General features: G+C 45.6%; 1 protein-coding gene across 6 annotated transcripts in view; it reads right to left on the reverse strand.

The window, feature by feature from the left end:
- Window positions 1-14,097, reverse strand: part of tdp1 (tyrosyl-DNA phosphodiesterase 1) — a 135,142-nt gene that overhangs the window by 84,667 nt on the left and 36,378 nt on the right. For all 6 annotated transcript variants that reach the window (XM_059648971.1, XM_059648966.1, XM_059648968.1 and 3 more), the window contains exons 8-9: window positions 11,907-12,077; window positions 4,046-4,124 (exon numbers count right to left, since the gene is read on the reverse strand). In XM_059648971.1, the coding sequence (XP_059504954.1) occupies window positions 4,046-4,124; window positions 11,907-12,077 (250 nt within the window). The remainder of the gene's footprint in view (window positions 1-4,045; window positions 4,125-11,906; window positions 12,078-14,097) is intronic.

Raw genomic sequence — 14,097 nt, forward strand, 5'->3', positions numbered from 1 at the left:
TGGACACGTATGGTTGAAATACAGTCGTTAAAATTCCTACACTGGTAAATGAAATAACACATGGTGAACACAAATTAACACACCACATAGTGAATAGTGAGAGTGTGAAATGCACTGCCTGGACATCTGATGGAGGCAGGTTCAACTGAGGCACTCAAGAGGGCAGCAGATTTTTTTTGATGGTAATGGATGCAAGGGTATAAGGAAATAGCAGAAGATTGGCACTAGACAATGGAGTTGGACTATGTAGTACAGCAGGAGTAGGCATGATGGACCAAACAGCCTCCTTCTCTACCATAATAATTCCGATGCTGTGATTCTCAGAGAGTGAGAACATCCCACTGCCTGGGCTGCAGGCCAATTGCTGGGGCTGCACGTTGGCATCGTGTTGGGGATTTGCAGCACCCCTTTTTAATGGTGGCTGCCATTTCCAGGGTCTGCTCTGGCCACCGGTCAAGGTGGGGGGCTGTTCCTCTTTGCTGGCTGCGTGATCTTAGTCTCCCTTCCCCTATTTCTGGCAGGCAGTGTGTTGGGCAGGGCTCTTCCAAAAGCTTTGGGGGAAGGGGGGTGGGTCAGGGTTTGCTGACATAGAACATAGAACATAGAACAGTACAGCACAGAACAGGCCCTTCAGCCCACAATGTTGTGCCGACCATTGATCCTCATGGATGCACCCTCAAATTTCTGTGACCATATGCATGTCCAGCAGTCTCTTAAATGACCCCAATGACCTTGCTTCCACAACTGCTGCTGGCAACGCATTCCATGCTCTCACAACTCTCTGCGTAAAGAACCTGCCTCTGACATCCCCTCTATACTTTCCACCAACCAGCTTAAAACTATGACCCCTCGTGCTAGCCATTTCTGCCCTGGGAAATAGTCTCTGGCTATCGACTCTATCTATGCCTCTCATTATCTTGTATACCTCAATTAGGTCCCCTCTCCTCCTCCTTTTCTCCAATGAAAAGAGACCGAGCTCAGTCAACCTCTCTTCATAAGATAAGCCCTCCAGTCCAGGCAGCATCCTGGTAAACCTCCTCTGAACCCTCTCCAAAGCATCCACATCTTTCCTATAATAGGGCGCCCAGAACTGGACGCAGTATTCCAAGTGCGGTCTAACCAAAGTTTTATAGAGCTGCAACAAGATCTCACGACTCTTAAACTCAATCCCCCTGTTAATGAAAGCCAAAACACCATATGCTTTCTTAACAACCCTGTCCACTTGGGTGGCCATTTTAAGGGATCTATGTATCTGCACACCAAGATCCCTCTGTTCCTCCACGCTGCCAAGAATCCTATCCTTAATCCTGTACTCAGCTTTCAAATTCGACCTTCCAAAATGCATCACCTCGCATTTATCCAGGTTGAACTCCATCTGCCACCTCTCAGCCCATCTCTGCATCCTGTCAATGTCCCGCTGCAGCCTACAACAGCCCTCTACACTGTCAACGACACCTCCGACCTTTGTGTCGTCTGCAAACTTGCTGACCCATCCTTCAATTCCCTCGTCCAAGTCATTAATAAAAATTACAAACAGTAGAGGCCCAAGGACAGAGCCCTGTGGAACCCCACTCACCACTGACTTCCAGGCAGAATATTTTCCTTCTACTACCACTCGCTGTCTTCTGTTGGCCAGCCAATTCTGTATCCAAGCAGCTAAGTTCCCCTGTATCCCATTCCTCCTGACCTTCTGAATGAGCCTTCCATGGGGAACCTTATCAAATGCCTTACTGAAGTCCATATACACCACATCCACAGCTCGACCCTCATCAACCTTACTAGTCACATCCTCAAAAAACTCGATAAGGTTTGTAAGGCATGACCTACCCCTCACAAAGCCGTGTTGACTGTATTTGATCAAGCCATGCTCTTCCAGATGGTCATAAATCTTATCCCTCAGAATCCTTTCTAACACCTTGCAGACAACAGACGTGAGACTTACCGGTCTATAATTGCCGGGGATTTCCCTATTTCCTTTCTTGAAGAGAGGAATTACATTTGCCTCTCTCCAGTCCTCAGGTACGACTCCAGTGGAGAGCGAGGATGCAAAGATCTTCGCAAGTGGCGAAGCAATTGCATTTCTCGCTTCCCAAAGCAGCCGAGGACAAATCTGATCCGGGCCTGGCGACTTGTCAATCTTAATGTTTGACAAAATTTTCAGTACATCAGCTTCCTCTATCTCTATCCATTCCAGCATGCACACCTGCTCTTCAAAGGTTTCATTCACTACACAGGTCGTTTCTTTCGTAAAGACAGAAGCAAAAAACTCATTTAGGGCTTCCCCTACCTCCTCAGGCTCCACACACAAGTTCCCTATGCTATCCCTGATCGGCCCTACTCTTTCTTTGACCATTCTCTTATTCCTCACGTAAGTGTAAAATGCCTTTGTGTTTTCCCGGATTCCTTCTGCCAAGCCTTTCTCGTGCCCCCTCCTGGCTCTCCTCAGACCATTTTTGAGCTCCTTCCTTGCCTGCATGTAATCCTCTCTAGCTGAACTTGACCCTAGCTTCCTCCACCTTATGTAAGCTACCTTCTTCCTTTTCACTAGAAGCTGACGGTGGCTCTGTCCCATCTGGGTGGGCATGGAAAGCATCAGGGCTGCTCCACCCAATAATCAGGTCCATCATACCCACACCGCCTCTACTGTGTGTGTTATGGACCAGACCAGACGCCCTCAAAAGCTAGTCTAGATTCTAACTCTTTCCTATTTTAAAGGCAAATGTAACGTGCTGTGTTCAAGATGCAATTCGATTAGTCAAACTACTCGATGTTAAGCAAAACACAAATTATTTCAGTTAAAATCCAAAAGGACGTAGAACTTAGAATAACAACACCATTGGAAAACTTAACAGAATAACAGACACAGTAACTAATACTAATTAACCGTTCCAATATAGTAACATCCCATAAATACCCCCCTTGGACACAAAAGCAAATTCAGGAAAATAGATTCGTCTTGCAAGCAGCCTAGCAGCAGAGAGAAACCCCAGCCTCCAGCTATAATCGAGAGAGGGAAAAAGATAAGTTTCTACTTCTTCAAAAGTCCAGCAGCTTCTGCCGTTGAGATTTCAACAGCAACAGCTTAAAGCTAAACCAAAAAAACACTGAATAAAACACTAGAAATCCTGGTCTGAGAGACCTGGCCACACCGTGCAGGGTGCTTCTATTGCTCCAACTTTCAAAATAAAAACCCATGGCCTCACAAGCTGTTTTCTGGCTCTCCAAGTAAACAGCTTGCATCTCCGTGTTTAAACCCCTCTTGAAATAAAAGAAGCAGAATAAAATGACCTCTTAAAGCCACAGCATTGTCACATGTGGGCCAACTTAATTATCTAGAGCCAATCTCCTGCTTTTCCCCATATTGTTGCACACCATTATTATCCAAAAAAAAATCCACCTACCACCCAACATGCAAACAGGACAGACAAAAGTGGGTTTGAATAAAGGCGGCTTTATTCTTCTGCTCCTCTGATGCTGCTTGGCCTGCTGCTATTTTATTCAAATTTCACCACCTGCCATGTGGGATTCATACACATGTCCCCAGTTCATCAGCCTTAGGCTCAGGATTGCTAATTGAGCGACATTATCACTATGACACCACTGCCTCCACTAATGGCCCATCCCTCATTGCCCTTGCAAAGGTGACTGCAAACCAGCTTTCGTGAGCCAAGATACACCCAGAGTGCTGTTTGGGGAGGGAGTGCCAGGGCTTTGAGGTACACAGTAGGCTGCAAGAGAACGTGTTGGTAAACAGTGGAACTGTGCTGCTCTGCTAAGTTGTATTAAATGGTGACAAATTGTGAGAGTGACGAAGCAGGGCTAGCTGATGTGTTTGCAGCCAAGCCATAATTGTTTAAGATTCAACTGTATAGCAAGTATGAAAAAATGACTTGTTTAAAATGTCAAGTAAATGTCTGCCACTTGTATTCCTGTTCAACGCACAGATGCTTAAAATTTTAATAGGTATCATTAATCAGCTGCACAAACATACTCCTTACCAGAGATAGTTCTCTATGATTTTCAAGGCAAAGTTAAATTTACATACCTTGCCGAGTTTTAAGTGACCCCATTTTTGTTTCTCGTTACCTTGGTGACGGCCAGGAGTGGAGCCAATGAGATAAACTCTGCCAAGAAAATAATTTAATAGTTAAATAATTACATGCAGGCCGTTTTAAACCTGATATGAATAGAAAGACAGAAGACTCGAATTTAAAGACAGACCTTCATGTACCTTAGATGTTCAAGTACTTTTGAGCCCATTAAATATCTCCCGAAGGGTAATCATTGTTGCACTGTGGGAAATGCAAGGCAAGATTCCACAAGCCTGATAAACGTGGTCAGAGATGTGTTGGTAGGATCAGACTCACTGGCCATGCAATGAATCACAGAACCAGTGACACGGAATTTCCAGGGGGGACAATCATACTCGTTTACGAGAGACTCCTGACAATGAAATATCAGATTACCACCTTTTGTGATGTTGATTGAAGGATAAATATTGGCCAGGACAAATGAGAACACTTTGACACCCCTCCTTGACATAGGCTCTATTTAGGGCGCATCCAAAATACAGCATCGAAACAGCAAGGCAGCTATTGCCATGTCCTGGTCCAACGCTCATTCAAAGAACAAAGACAAGAACAAAGAAAATTACAGCGCTGGAACAGGTCCTTCGGCCCTCCAAGCCTGCGCCGATTGAGATCCTCTGTCTAACCTGTCATCTATTTTCGAAGGGTCTGTGTCTATTTGCTCCCCGCCCATCCACGTACATGTCCAAATATATCTTAAAAGATGCTAACATGTCTGCGTCTACCACCTCTGCTGGCAACGCGTTCTAGGCACCCACCACTCTCTGTGTAAAGAACTTTCCATGCATATCTCCATTAAACTTTCCTCCTCTGACTTTGAGCTCATGACTAGTAATTGAGTCCCCCACTCTGGGAAAAAGCTTCTTGCTATCCACCCTGTCTCTACCCCTCATGATTTTGTAGACCTCCATCAGGTCCCCCCTCATTCTCCATCTTTCTAATGAAAATAATCCTAATCTATTCAACCTCACTTCATAGCTAGCACCCTCCATACCAGGCAACATCCTGGTGAACCTCCTCTGCACACTCTCCAAAGCATTCACATCCTTTTTGTAATGTGGCGACCAGAACTGTACACAGTACTCCAAATGTGGCCGAACCAAAGTCTTATAAACTGTAACATGACCTGCCAACTCTTGTACTCAATACCCCGTCCGATGAAGGAAAGCATGCCATATGCCTTCTTGACCACCGTATTGACCTGCGTTGTCACCTTCAGGGAACAACGGGCCTGAACACCCAGATCTCTCTGTTCATCAATTTTCCCTCGGACTTTTCCATTTACTGTATAGTTCGCCCTTGAATTTGATCTTCCAAAATGCATCACCTGCATTGGCCCAGATTGAATTCCATCTGCCATTTATCTGCCCAACTCTATCTATATTCTATCTAATTCTGCTGTAATCTCTGACAGCCCCCTTCACTATCAGCCACTCCATCAATCTTAGTGTCATCAGCAAACTTACTGATCAGACCACCTACACCTTCCTCCAGATCATATACATATGTCACGGCCAACAGTGGTCCCAGCACAGATCCCTGTGGAACACCACTGGTCACAGGTCTCCAATTTGAGAAACTCCCTTCTACTACTACCCTCTGTCTCCTGTTGCCTAGCCAGTTTTTTATCCATCTAGCTGGCACACCCTGGACCCCATGTGACTTCACTTTCTCCATCAGCCTGCCATGGGGAACCTTATCAAATGCCTTACTGATGTCCATGTATATGACATCTACAGCCTTTCCCTCATCAATCAACTTTGTCACGTCCTCAAAGAATACTATTAAGTTGGTAAAACATGACCTTCCCTGCACAAAACCTTGCTGCCTATCACTGATAAGCCCATTTTCTTCCAAATGGGAATAGATCCTATCCCTCATTATCTTCTCCAGTAGCTTCCCTACCACTGACGACAGGCTCACCGGTCGATAATTACCTGGATTATCCTTGCTGCCCTTCTTAAATTAGGGGACAACATTAGCAAGTCTCCAGTCCTCCGGGACCTCACCCGTGTCCAAGGACACTGCAAAGATATCTGTTAAGGCCCCGGCTATTTCCTCTCTCGCTTCCCTCAACAGCCTGGGATAGATCCCATCCGGGCCTGGGGACTTGTCCACCTTAATGTCTTTTAGGACACCTAATACTTCCTCCTTCCTTATGTCAACTTGACATAGAGTAAGCAAACATCTATCCCTAACCTCAACATCCGTCATGTCCCTCTCCTTGGTGAATACTGATGCAAAGTACTCGTTAAGAATGTCACCCATTTTCTCTGAATCAGCACATAACTTTCCTTCTTTGTCCTTAAGTGGGCCAATCCTTTCTCTAATTACCCTCTTGCTCTTTATATATGAATAAAAGATTTTGGGATTTTCCTTAAGCATGTTTGCCAGCAAGATCTCATGTCCTCTCTTAGACCTCTTAATCCCTCACTTCAGATTCGCTCTACATTCCCCATATTCTTCCAAAGCTTCGTCTGTCTTCAGTCGCCTAAACCTCATGTATGCCTCCTTTTTCCTCTTGGCTAGTCTCACAATTTCACCTGTCATCCATGGTTCCCTAACCTTGCCTTTTCTATTCCTCATTTTCAGAGGAACATGTCACCCCTGAACGCTAATCAACCTCTCCTTAAAAGCCTCCCACATATCAAATGTGGATTTACCTTCAAACAGTTTCTCCCAATCTACATTCCTCAGATTCTGCCGTATCTTGGTATAGTTGGCCTTCCCCCAGTTTAGAACTCTTCCTTTAGGACCACTCCCATCCTTGTCTATGAGTATTGTAAAACTTACATAATTGTGGTCGCTATTTCCAAAGTAGTCCCCTACTGTAATATCAACCACCTGGCCAAGTTCATTCCCCTACACCAGGTCCAGTATGGCCCCTTCCCGAGTTGGACTACGTACGTACTGCTCTAGAAAACCCTCCTGGACACTCCTTACAATTTCTGCTCCATCTTGACCCCTAACACTGAGTGAATCCCAGTCAATGTTGGGAAATAAAAATCTCCCATCACCACCACCCTGTTTCTCCTACACCTTTCCATTATCTGTTTACATATTTGTACCTCTATCTCACGCTCGCTGTTGGGAGGCCTGTAGTAAAGCCCCAGCATTGCTACTGCATCCTTCCTATTTCTGAGTTCTACCCAAATTGCCTCACTGCTTGAGTCCTCCATGGGGCCCTCCTTCAGTGTGGCTGTGATATTGTCTTTGACCATTACTGCAACTCCTCCACCCCTTTTACCTCCGTCTCTATCTCACCTGAAGCATCGATATCCTGAGACAACTAGTTGCCAGTCATGCCCTTCCTTCAACCAAGTCTCAGTAATTAGTCAATTGCCTTGATTAACTGAACGCAGCTGGATTCCAAGCCTGATAGTGATGTCGAAAACTGGATAGAGGTACTTCTGCTACAGTGTATGTTAAATTAATGCGAATTGGCTGCAACACGATTGACAAATAGTGGATGCTTTTGGGATAATGCGAACTTTTTCCTGTACAGTGTGGCAAATTTCTATAGTAATTTCCCTATAACGTGATTTTCTAGGACAATTTTCTCTGGTGCAAAAATGCAACTATCGTGTTATAGGAGAACTATCTCTACAAACCTATCTCTTCACTGAATATTTAAAGACATAATCTGTACCATGTAAATAAACAATGTGACTTGGGCAAGTTGAAAGAGTGGGCAAAGCATGGCAGATAAAACATAATATGGATAAAATGCGAGGTTGTAGGAACAGAAAGGCAGATGACTTTCCATATTAAGCAGAGGTTCACCAGCACATCTGCCAATGTGGTATACTGTATCCATTGTACCCGGCGTGGCTTCCTCTATATTGGGGAAACCAAGCGGAGGCTTGGGGACCGCTTTGCAGAACACCTCCGCTCGGTTCGCAATAAACAACTGCACCTCCCAGTCGCAAACCATTTTAACTCTCCCTCCCACTCTTTAGATGACATGTCCATCTTGGGCCTCCTGCAGTGCCACAAGTGATGCCACCCGAAGGTTGCAGGAACAGCAACTCATATTCCGCTTGGGAACCCTGCAGCCCAATGGTATCAATGTGGACTTCACCAGCTTCAAAATCTCCCCTTCCCCCACTACAACCCAAAACCAGCCCAGTTCGTCCCCTCCCCCGGACCGCATCACACAACCAGCCCTGCTCATCCCCTCCCCCCACTGCATCCCAAAACCAGCCCAGCCCAGCCTATCTCTGCCTCCCTAACCTGTTCTTCCTCTCACCCATCCCTTCCTCCCACCTCAAGCTGCACCTCCATTTCCTACCTACTAACCTCATCCCACCTCCTTGACCTGTCCATCTTCCCTGGACTGACCTATCCCCTCCCTACCTCCCCACCCATACTCTCCTCTCCACCTATCTTCTTTTCTCTCCATCTTCGGTCCGCCTCCCCCTCTCTCCCTATTTATTCCAGTTCCCTCTCCCCATCCCCCTCTCTGATGAAGGGTCTAGGCCCGAAATGTCAGCTTTTGTGCTCCTGAGATGCTGCTTGGCCTGCTGTGTTCATCCAGCTTCACACTTTACTATCATAGTTTGAGGTCTGTCTTGGGGAAGGTGTTAAGTCAATCATTAAAGATATTGCACAAAAACAAAGTTGTTGGAAAAGTTCAGCAGGAATGGCAGCATCTGTGGAGGAGAAAAAAAAAGAGTTAACGATTCGGGTCCAGTGACCCTTCCTCAGAGCTGATGTTGCCAGACCTGCTGAGCTTTTCCAGCAACTTTGTTTATGTTTCTAATTTACAGCATCCACAGTTCTTTTGGTTCTTATTAAAGATATTGCAGCTGTACACTTACAAAAACTCAAGGTAACTGGGCAATGTCAGTACGGTTTTGTCAAAGGGAAATCCTGTTTAACCGATGCATTCTTCTTCATTGAAGGAGTAACATATGCTGCTGACATGCTGTACTTGGATTCCCAGAAGGCATTTCAAAAGGTGCCCCAGAAAAGGTCACCATGCAAAGTAAGAGCAAATTATGTAAGGGGACGATAAGGACTGTAGATGCTGGAAGCTAGAGTGTATAGGCATGACTGGAAAAGCACAGCAGGTCAGACAGCATCCGAGGAGCAGGATAGTCAATTTCAGGCCAAAAACGTTTGTCAGCACTGGGGAGGGGAAGGGGAGCCGGATATGAATTGGGGTTAGTGGGGGGGTGGGGGTGGGGTGGCAAGTGGGAAGGTTGGAGAGACGGTGATAGATGGATGCAGGTAGGGTGTTACTGTGATTGGTGTGGGAAGGGTGGAATAGATAGGTGAGTGGGAAGATGGGTGGGTTAGGTCCGGTCAGGAGGCGGAGGAATGGACATGGGATAATTGTGGGGGTGGAGGGATTTTGAAGCTGGTGAAGTCAATGTTAAGGCCATTGGGCTGTATGCTTCCAAGGCGAAATATCAGATGTTGTTCCTCCAGTTTACATTTGGCCAGTATGGAGAGGAGATTGATTGACTGACAGAAAAGAAGCAGTATGCATAAATGGCTCTTTTCCTGATTGGCAGAGTGCAAAGAGTAGAATTTCACGGGCCGGGTGCTTGAGCCTCACCTGTTTATAATCAATATCAATGATCTTGGCGAGTGGAGTGAAGCTAAATTTGCAGGTAGCACAAAGTTAAGTAGGTTCTAAAGAAGTCATAAGGAGGTTGCAGATGGATATAAATAGGTTGTGGAAAAGATCTGGTAGAAGGCATTTAACATAGGAACGCATGAAATTGTTGGTAAGAAGAATAAAAAAGCAGAAGGTGCTGCTTTAGGTGCTGTATTGTACGGTATGCAGTTACAGCAAATAATTAGGAAGGCTAATAGAATGCTATCCTTTATTTCGGGAGGAATTGAACATAAACGTAAAAAGGCTATGGTTCAGTTATACAGGGTGTTGATAAGACCACATTTTGAATACTGTGTGTGGTTTTGGTCTCCTTATTTAAAGAAAGATTTAAAATGCGTTGGAGGTGGTTCATTGTGAGTTTATTTGAATCATATCTGAGATGAGAGGGTTGAGTTATGAGGAAAGACTAGACGGATAGGGCCTGTTTCCACTGGAATTTAGAAAAGTGAGAGGTGACTTAATTGAACTGTACAAGGTCCTGAATAATCTTGCTAAGGTGGATTTGGAAATGATGTTTCCTCTTGTGGGTGAGTCCAGTCTCGGCCACTATTTTTAGGGGTCACCCTTTCGGGACATGTGATATTGGAACTCTCCATCTCAGAATACATTGCTAGCAAGGTCATTGAATATGCTGAAGGGTGGTGATGGATGGATTGCTGTTGGGTAAAGGAATCAAAGATTATTGGAGGTAGATCAGAATATAGAATTCAAAATGCAAACAGGGGAGCCATGATCGAATTGAATGGCGGAGCAGGCTTGAGGGGCCAAATGGTGTATTTCTACTCCTAATTCATACGTTCATAATAAATGTTGCATCATATGTTGTCAAGTGAAACCCCAAATAATCAACTGCATACAATAAAGTATAATTAACGTACCATTTGTAACTATATTAAGTTTATCCTAGAAGTTGTCCCACATGCAATCACAAATTATCATCAACAGGCATAAAAATCCATCTGGTTCACTGCTCTCCTTTCAGGGAAGGTAATCTTCCATCTTTAACCAGTCTGGCCTACATAAGAGTCTAGGTCCACAATGATGGGATTGACTATTAACAGACCTTTGAAATAGTCTAGCAAGCCACTGAATTTTAAGACAACCAGAGATGGGCAACAAATGCCCATCTCGTCAGCGATGCCCACTTTCCACAAAGGAACAGGGAAAAATCTATAGTTCTCTCTTGATGCCCTGAACAATAATGAGGGCTCAAAGCTACTTAGAGCAGTTCCAGAGATAATGGGAACCGCAGATGCTGGAGAATCCGAGATAACAAAGTGTGGAGCTGGATGAACACAGCAGGCCAAGCAGCATCTTAGGAGCACAAAAGCTGACGTTTCGGGCCTAGACCCTTCATTTGAAAAGGGGGATGGGAGGAGGGTTCTGAAATAAATAGGGAGAAAGGGAGAGGCGGATATAAGATGGATAGAGGAGAAGACAGGTGGAGTCTAAAACAGGGTGGGCTTAGTAATGACGGCTGTCCTTTGCACACAGTTTCTGACTTCACCTTAATATCACGTTTAGATGTGTGCATGTGCTTTGTTTTGTTCAAAACAAGTTAACTGTGACTTCTTCCATTCACTTCCCTGACTCCAACCTTTGGTTCCAACACCCCTGAGGCCCTAGCATTGCTGATGTCAATGTTACTATGCTGCCCCCAGGTAATCCACAGGGTCTACCAATGGCATTGGTGGTTCCAATGAAGAAAGAGTGAAAGCCCCCAACTCAAAGAATCTGCTTCTTTTGTTCACCTCTCTCTCGTTTTGAGCGGCCCTCCCAAATGTTTGGCTCGCTGAATATCTCGCGCCTCATACACTGTTGCATTTAACAGTTCACATTTGTCCCGTCAGGGAGAAACACCATCCGGACAGATCAGAGGAACCAGACTTAGCTGGGATCCTGACACGGGAGAAGGCCATTCAGAGGATTCATGTTACATTTAGCTACATTGAGCCTACAGCACAGAAACAGGCCATTCAGTATGAATGATCTGTGCTGCCATTTCTGCTCCAAATGAGCCTCCTTTCACCTACATCTTGCCCTTCAATTCCTATCCCCTTTATCAGTTTATCCCCCTTGTGTTACTCACATCCCTCTCCCCCTGTGGGAGCACGTGCCTCACTCTCACGCCCCCAAATGAATGAAGTTTGATTGGGTCCCGACTCCCCTGAGGTGATGCAATCAGAACAGACCTAGTTTCCGATAAATCGTGCTGCTTGACATGAGTGATCCACTCCCCGAGCCCAGAGGACCGGTAAGCTGCCAGGTAATCAATCAAATCGCGTTTGAAGTTGGTCATGGATTCACCCGCTGTTTCAGAACTTCCTTCTGGTAACCGGGGATACAGAGGGCTCAGCCATATCCTAGCAACAAACAGAAAGCAAAGGTTCATTCAACATTCAAACAGAAGCCGTCTGCATTTCTATAGCACCTCTCACAATTTCAGGACTTCCCAACATGCATCACAGCCAAATGAAATACTGCCAATATAGAGGGAAACAGCCAATCTGTACACAGCAAGCACCCACAAACAGGGATGCAACGGTAAACATAACATTTATTACCTAGCGTTTATTTTTAAGATGGTGAGGGAGAAAGGTGAGCCCAGTTAACAGCAGCCCTCTCCCAGCTCTTCTCTGAAACAGTCGCAGTACCAAAAAATTGTTGGTTCACTGAAATTTGCAGGACTGGAAGGTCCCTGGTGAGAGGTGGCATGGTGCAGCAGAAGTGGGGTCTGAGGGGCTTGGCAACAGGGGGCAGGGAATCAGTTGGACAGGGCTCATGCTCCTTGGCACCTCCCTTAAGTTGTGGGAACCTCAGGCATGAGCAGCGACTGTGCTCACCTAACGCATCATCTTAAGAATAGATGACTGCTTAGCCTCAGTGTCCAGGCCATTTGTTCATGCCATTTTACACTGTTAGGATACCTCAGAGTCGTGAAGAAAAGTTACATTGAAACTAAAGCACAGAAACAGGCCATTTGCCGCAACTGTTGGTTTACACTCTGAATATATCTTCTCCACTCTAATGTATACAGCCCTACCAGCACTATGTTCTGTGTCTTTCTCTCTCATGCACATACCCTAGCTTCCCATTCCTATGCTATGCATCGCAACTTCTCCCTGCAGTAGTGAGTTCCATATTCTAGTAACTCTCTGGGTACAAGCATTTTGCCTCACTTTCCTCACTGGTTTAACCAGTCCTCTCTTATACTTGTAGCCCATACATTTAAGGTCACCCACAGGTGCAGACCTCACCTTTATCTTTACCCCACAAACCTCACAATCTTAAACAATCTCTTGTCAGGCCAAATCTCAGTCTTCTGGTAGGACAAATCACAGACAAGCATTCATTCCACTGTCCACCTAAGTCTGCCCTCTCTAGCACGAGGTATAGGGAGTCACCACTACCTTCTCTACTGGACATAACTGGGCAGTTTTCCATACAGTGTGCAAACAGGCCCTTTGGCCCAACAAGTCCACACCGACCCTTGGAGCTTCCCACCCAGGCCCATCCCCCTCATCGACAGACCCCTAAACACTATGGGACAATTTAGCATGGCCAATCCACCTAACCTACACATCTTTGGATAGTGGGAGGAAACCAGAGCACCTGGAGAGAACCCATGCAGACACGGGGAGAATGTGCAAACTCCACGTGGACAGTCGCCCGAGGGTGGGATTGAACCCGGGTCCCGTGCGCTGTGAGGCTGCAGTGCTAACCACTGGGCCACCGAGCCATCCTATTGTCGGGTAGATACCCGACAGTGGTGCAGCTGGACGGGAACAGCTGCGTATACATCACCCTGAGCTCATTGACTTATATTGGCTGTGCCTCAATTTTAAAATTCATAACCCGGTCTCCCTGTTTCCTTGACCTTTCTGCTCCAGCTGTACAACATTCTACATTCTTCCAGCAATGATCTCTTGCACCTCTCTGGTTTTAACCGCTTCACAAAAGATGGTCTTGTCTTCAGATGTGCAGGTCCAAAGATCTGGAATCTGATCCCTAAACATCTCTGGCTCGTTTCCTCTCCCTTCAAGATCATTCTTCAAGCGACACCTTGGTCTGGTTTTTGGGTACCTGTGCTAATATCTCTCTGTGTGACTCAGCATCAAATCATATGAAGTGTTCCTGTAAAGTGTCTTGGAGCATTACTTTAAAGATGTCATAACTGCAATCAGCCATGAATAACAGTAAAAAAAAATACGGTACAGAGCCTGGTGTGCAGTGGTTGTGGTAAAGAGACTATTTTCCAATTGGCAGTAACAGACTACTCAAAGTTCTGTTTGAGCAACGTCTGTGTAATGAGAATTCTACAACAGCCAAACCACGGGGAGATATTTAGCCCATATTATGGAAAATGACCATATCAGTTTCTAT

The sequence above is a fragment of the Stegostoma tigrinum genome, chromosome 10 (genome assembly GCF_030684315.1).
Source record: "Stegostoma tigrinum isolate sSteTig4 chromosome 10, sSteTig4.hap1, whole genome shotgun sequence".
In the NCBI taxonomy this organism is placed as follows: Eukaryota; Metazoa; Chordata; class Chondrichthyes; order Orectolobiformes; family Stegostomatidae; genus Stegostoma; species Stegostoma tigrinum.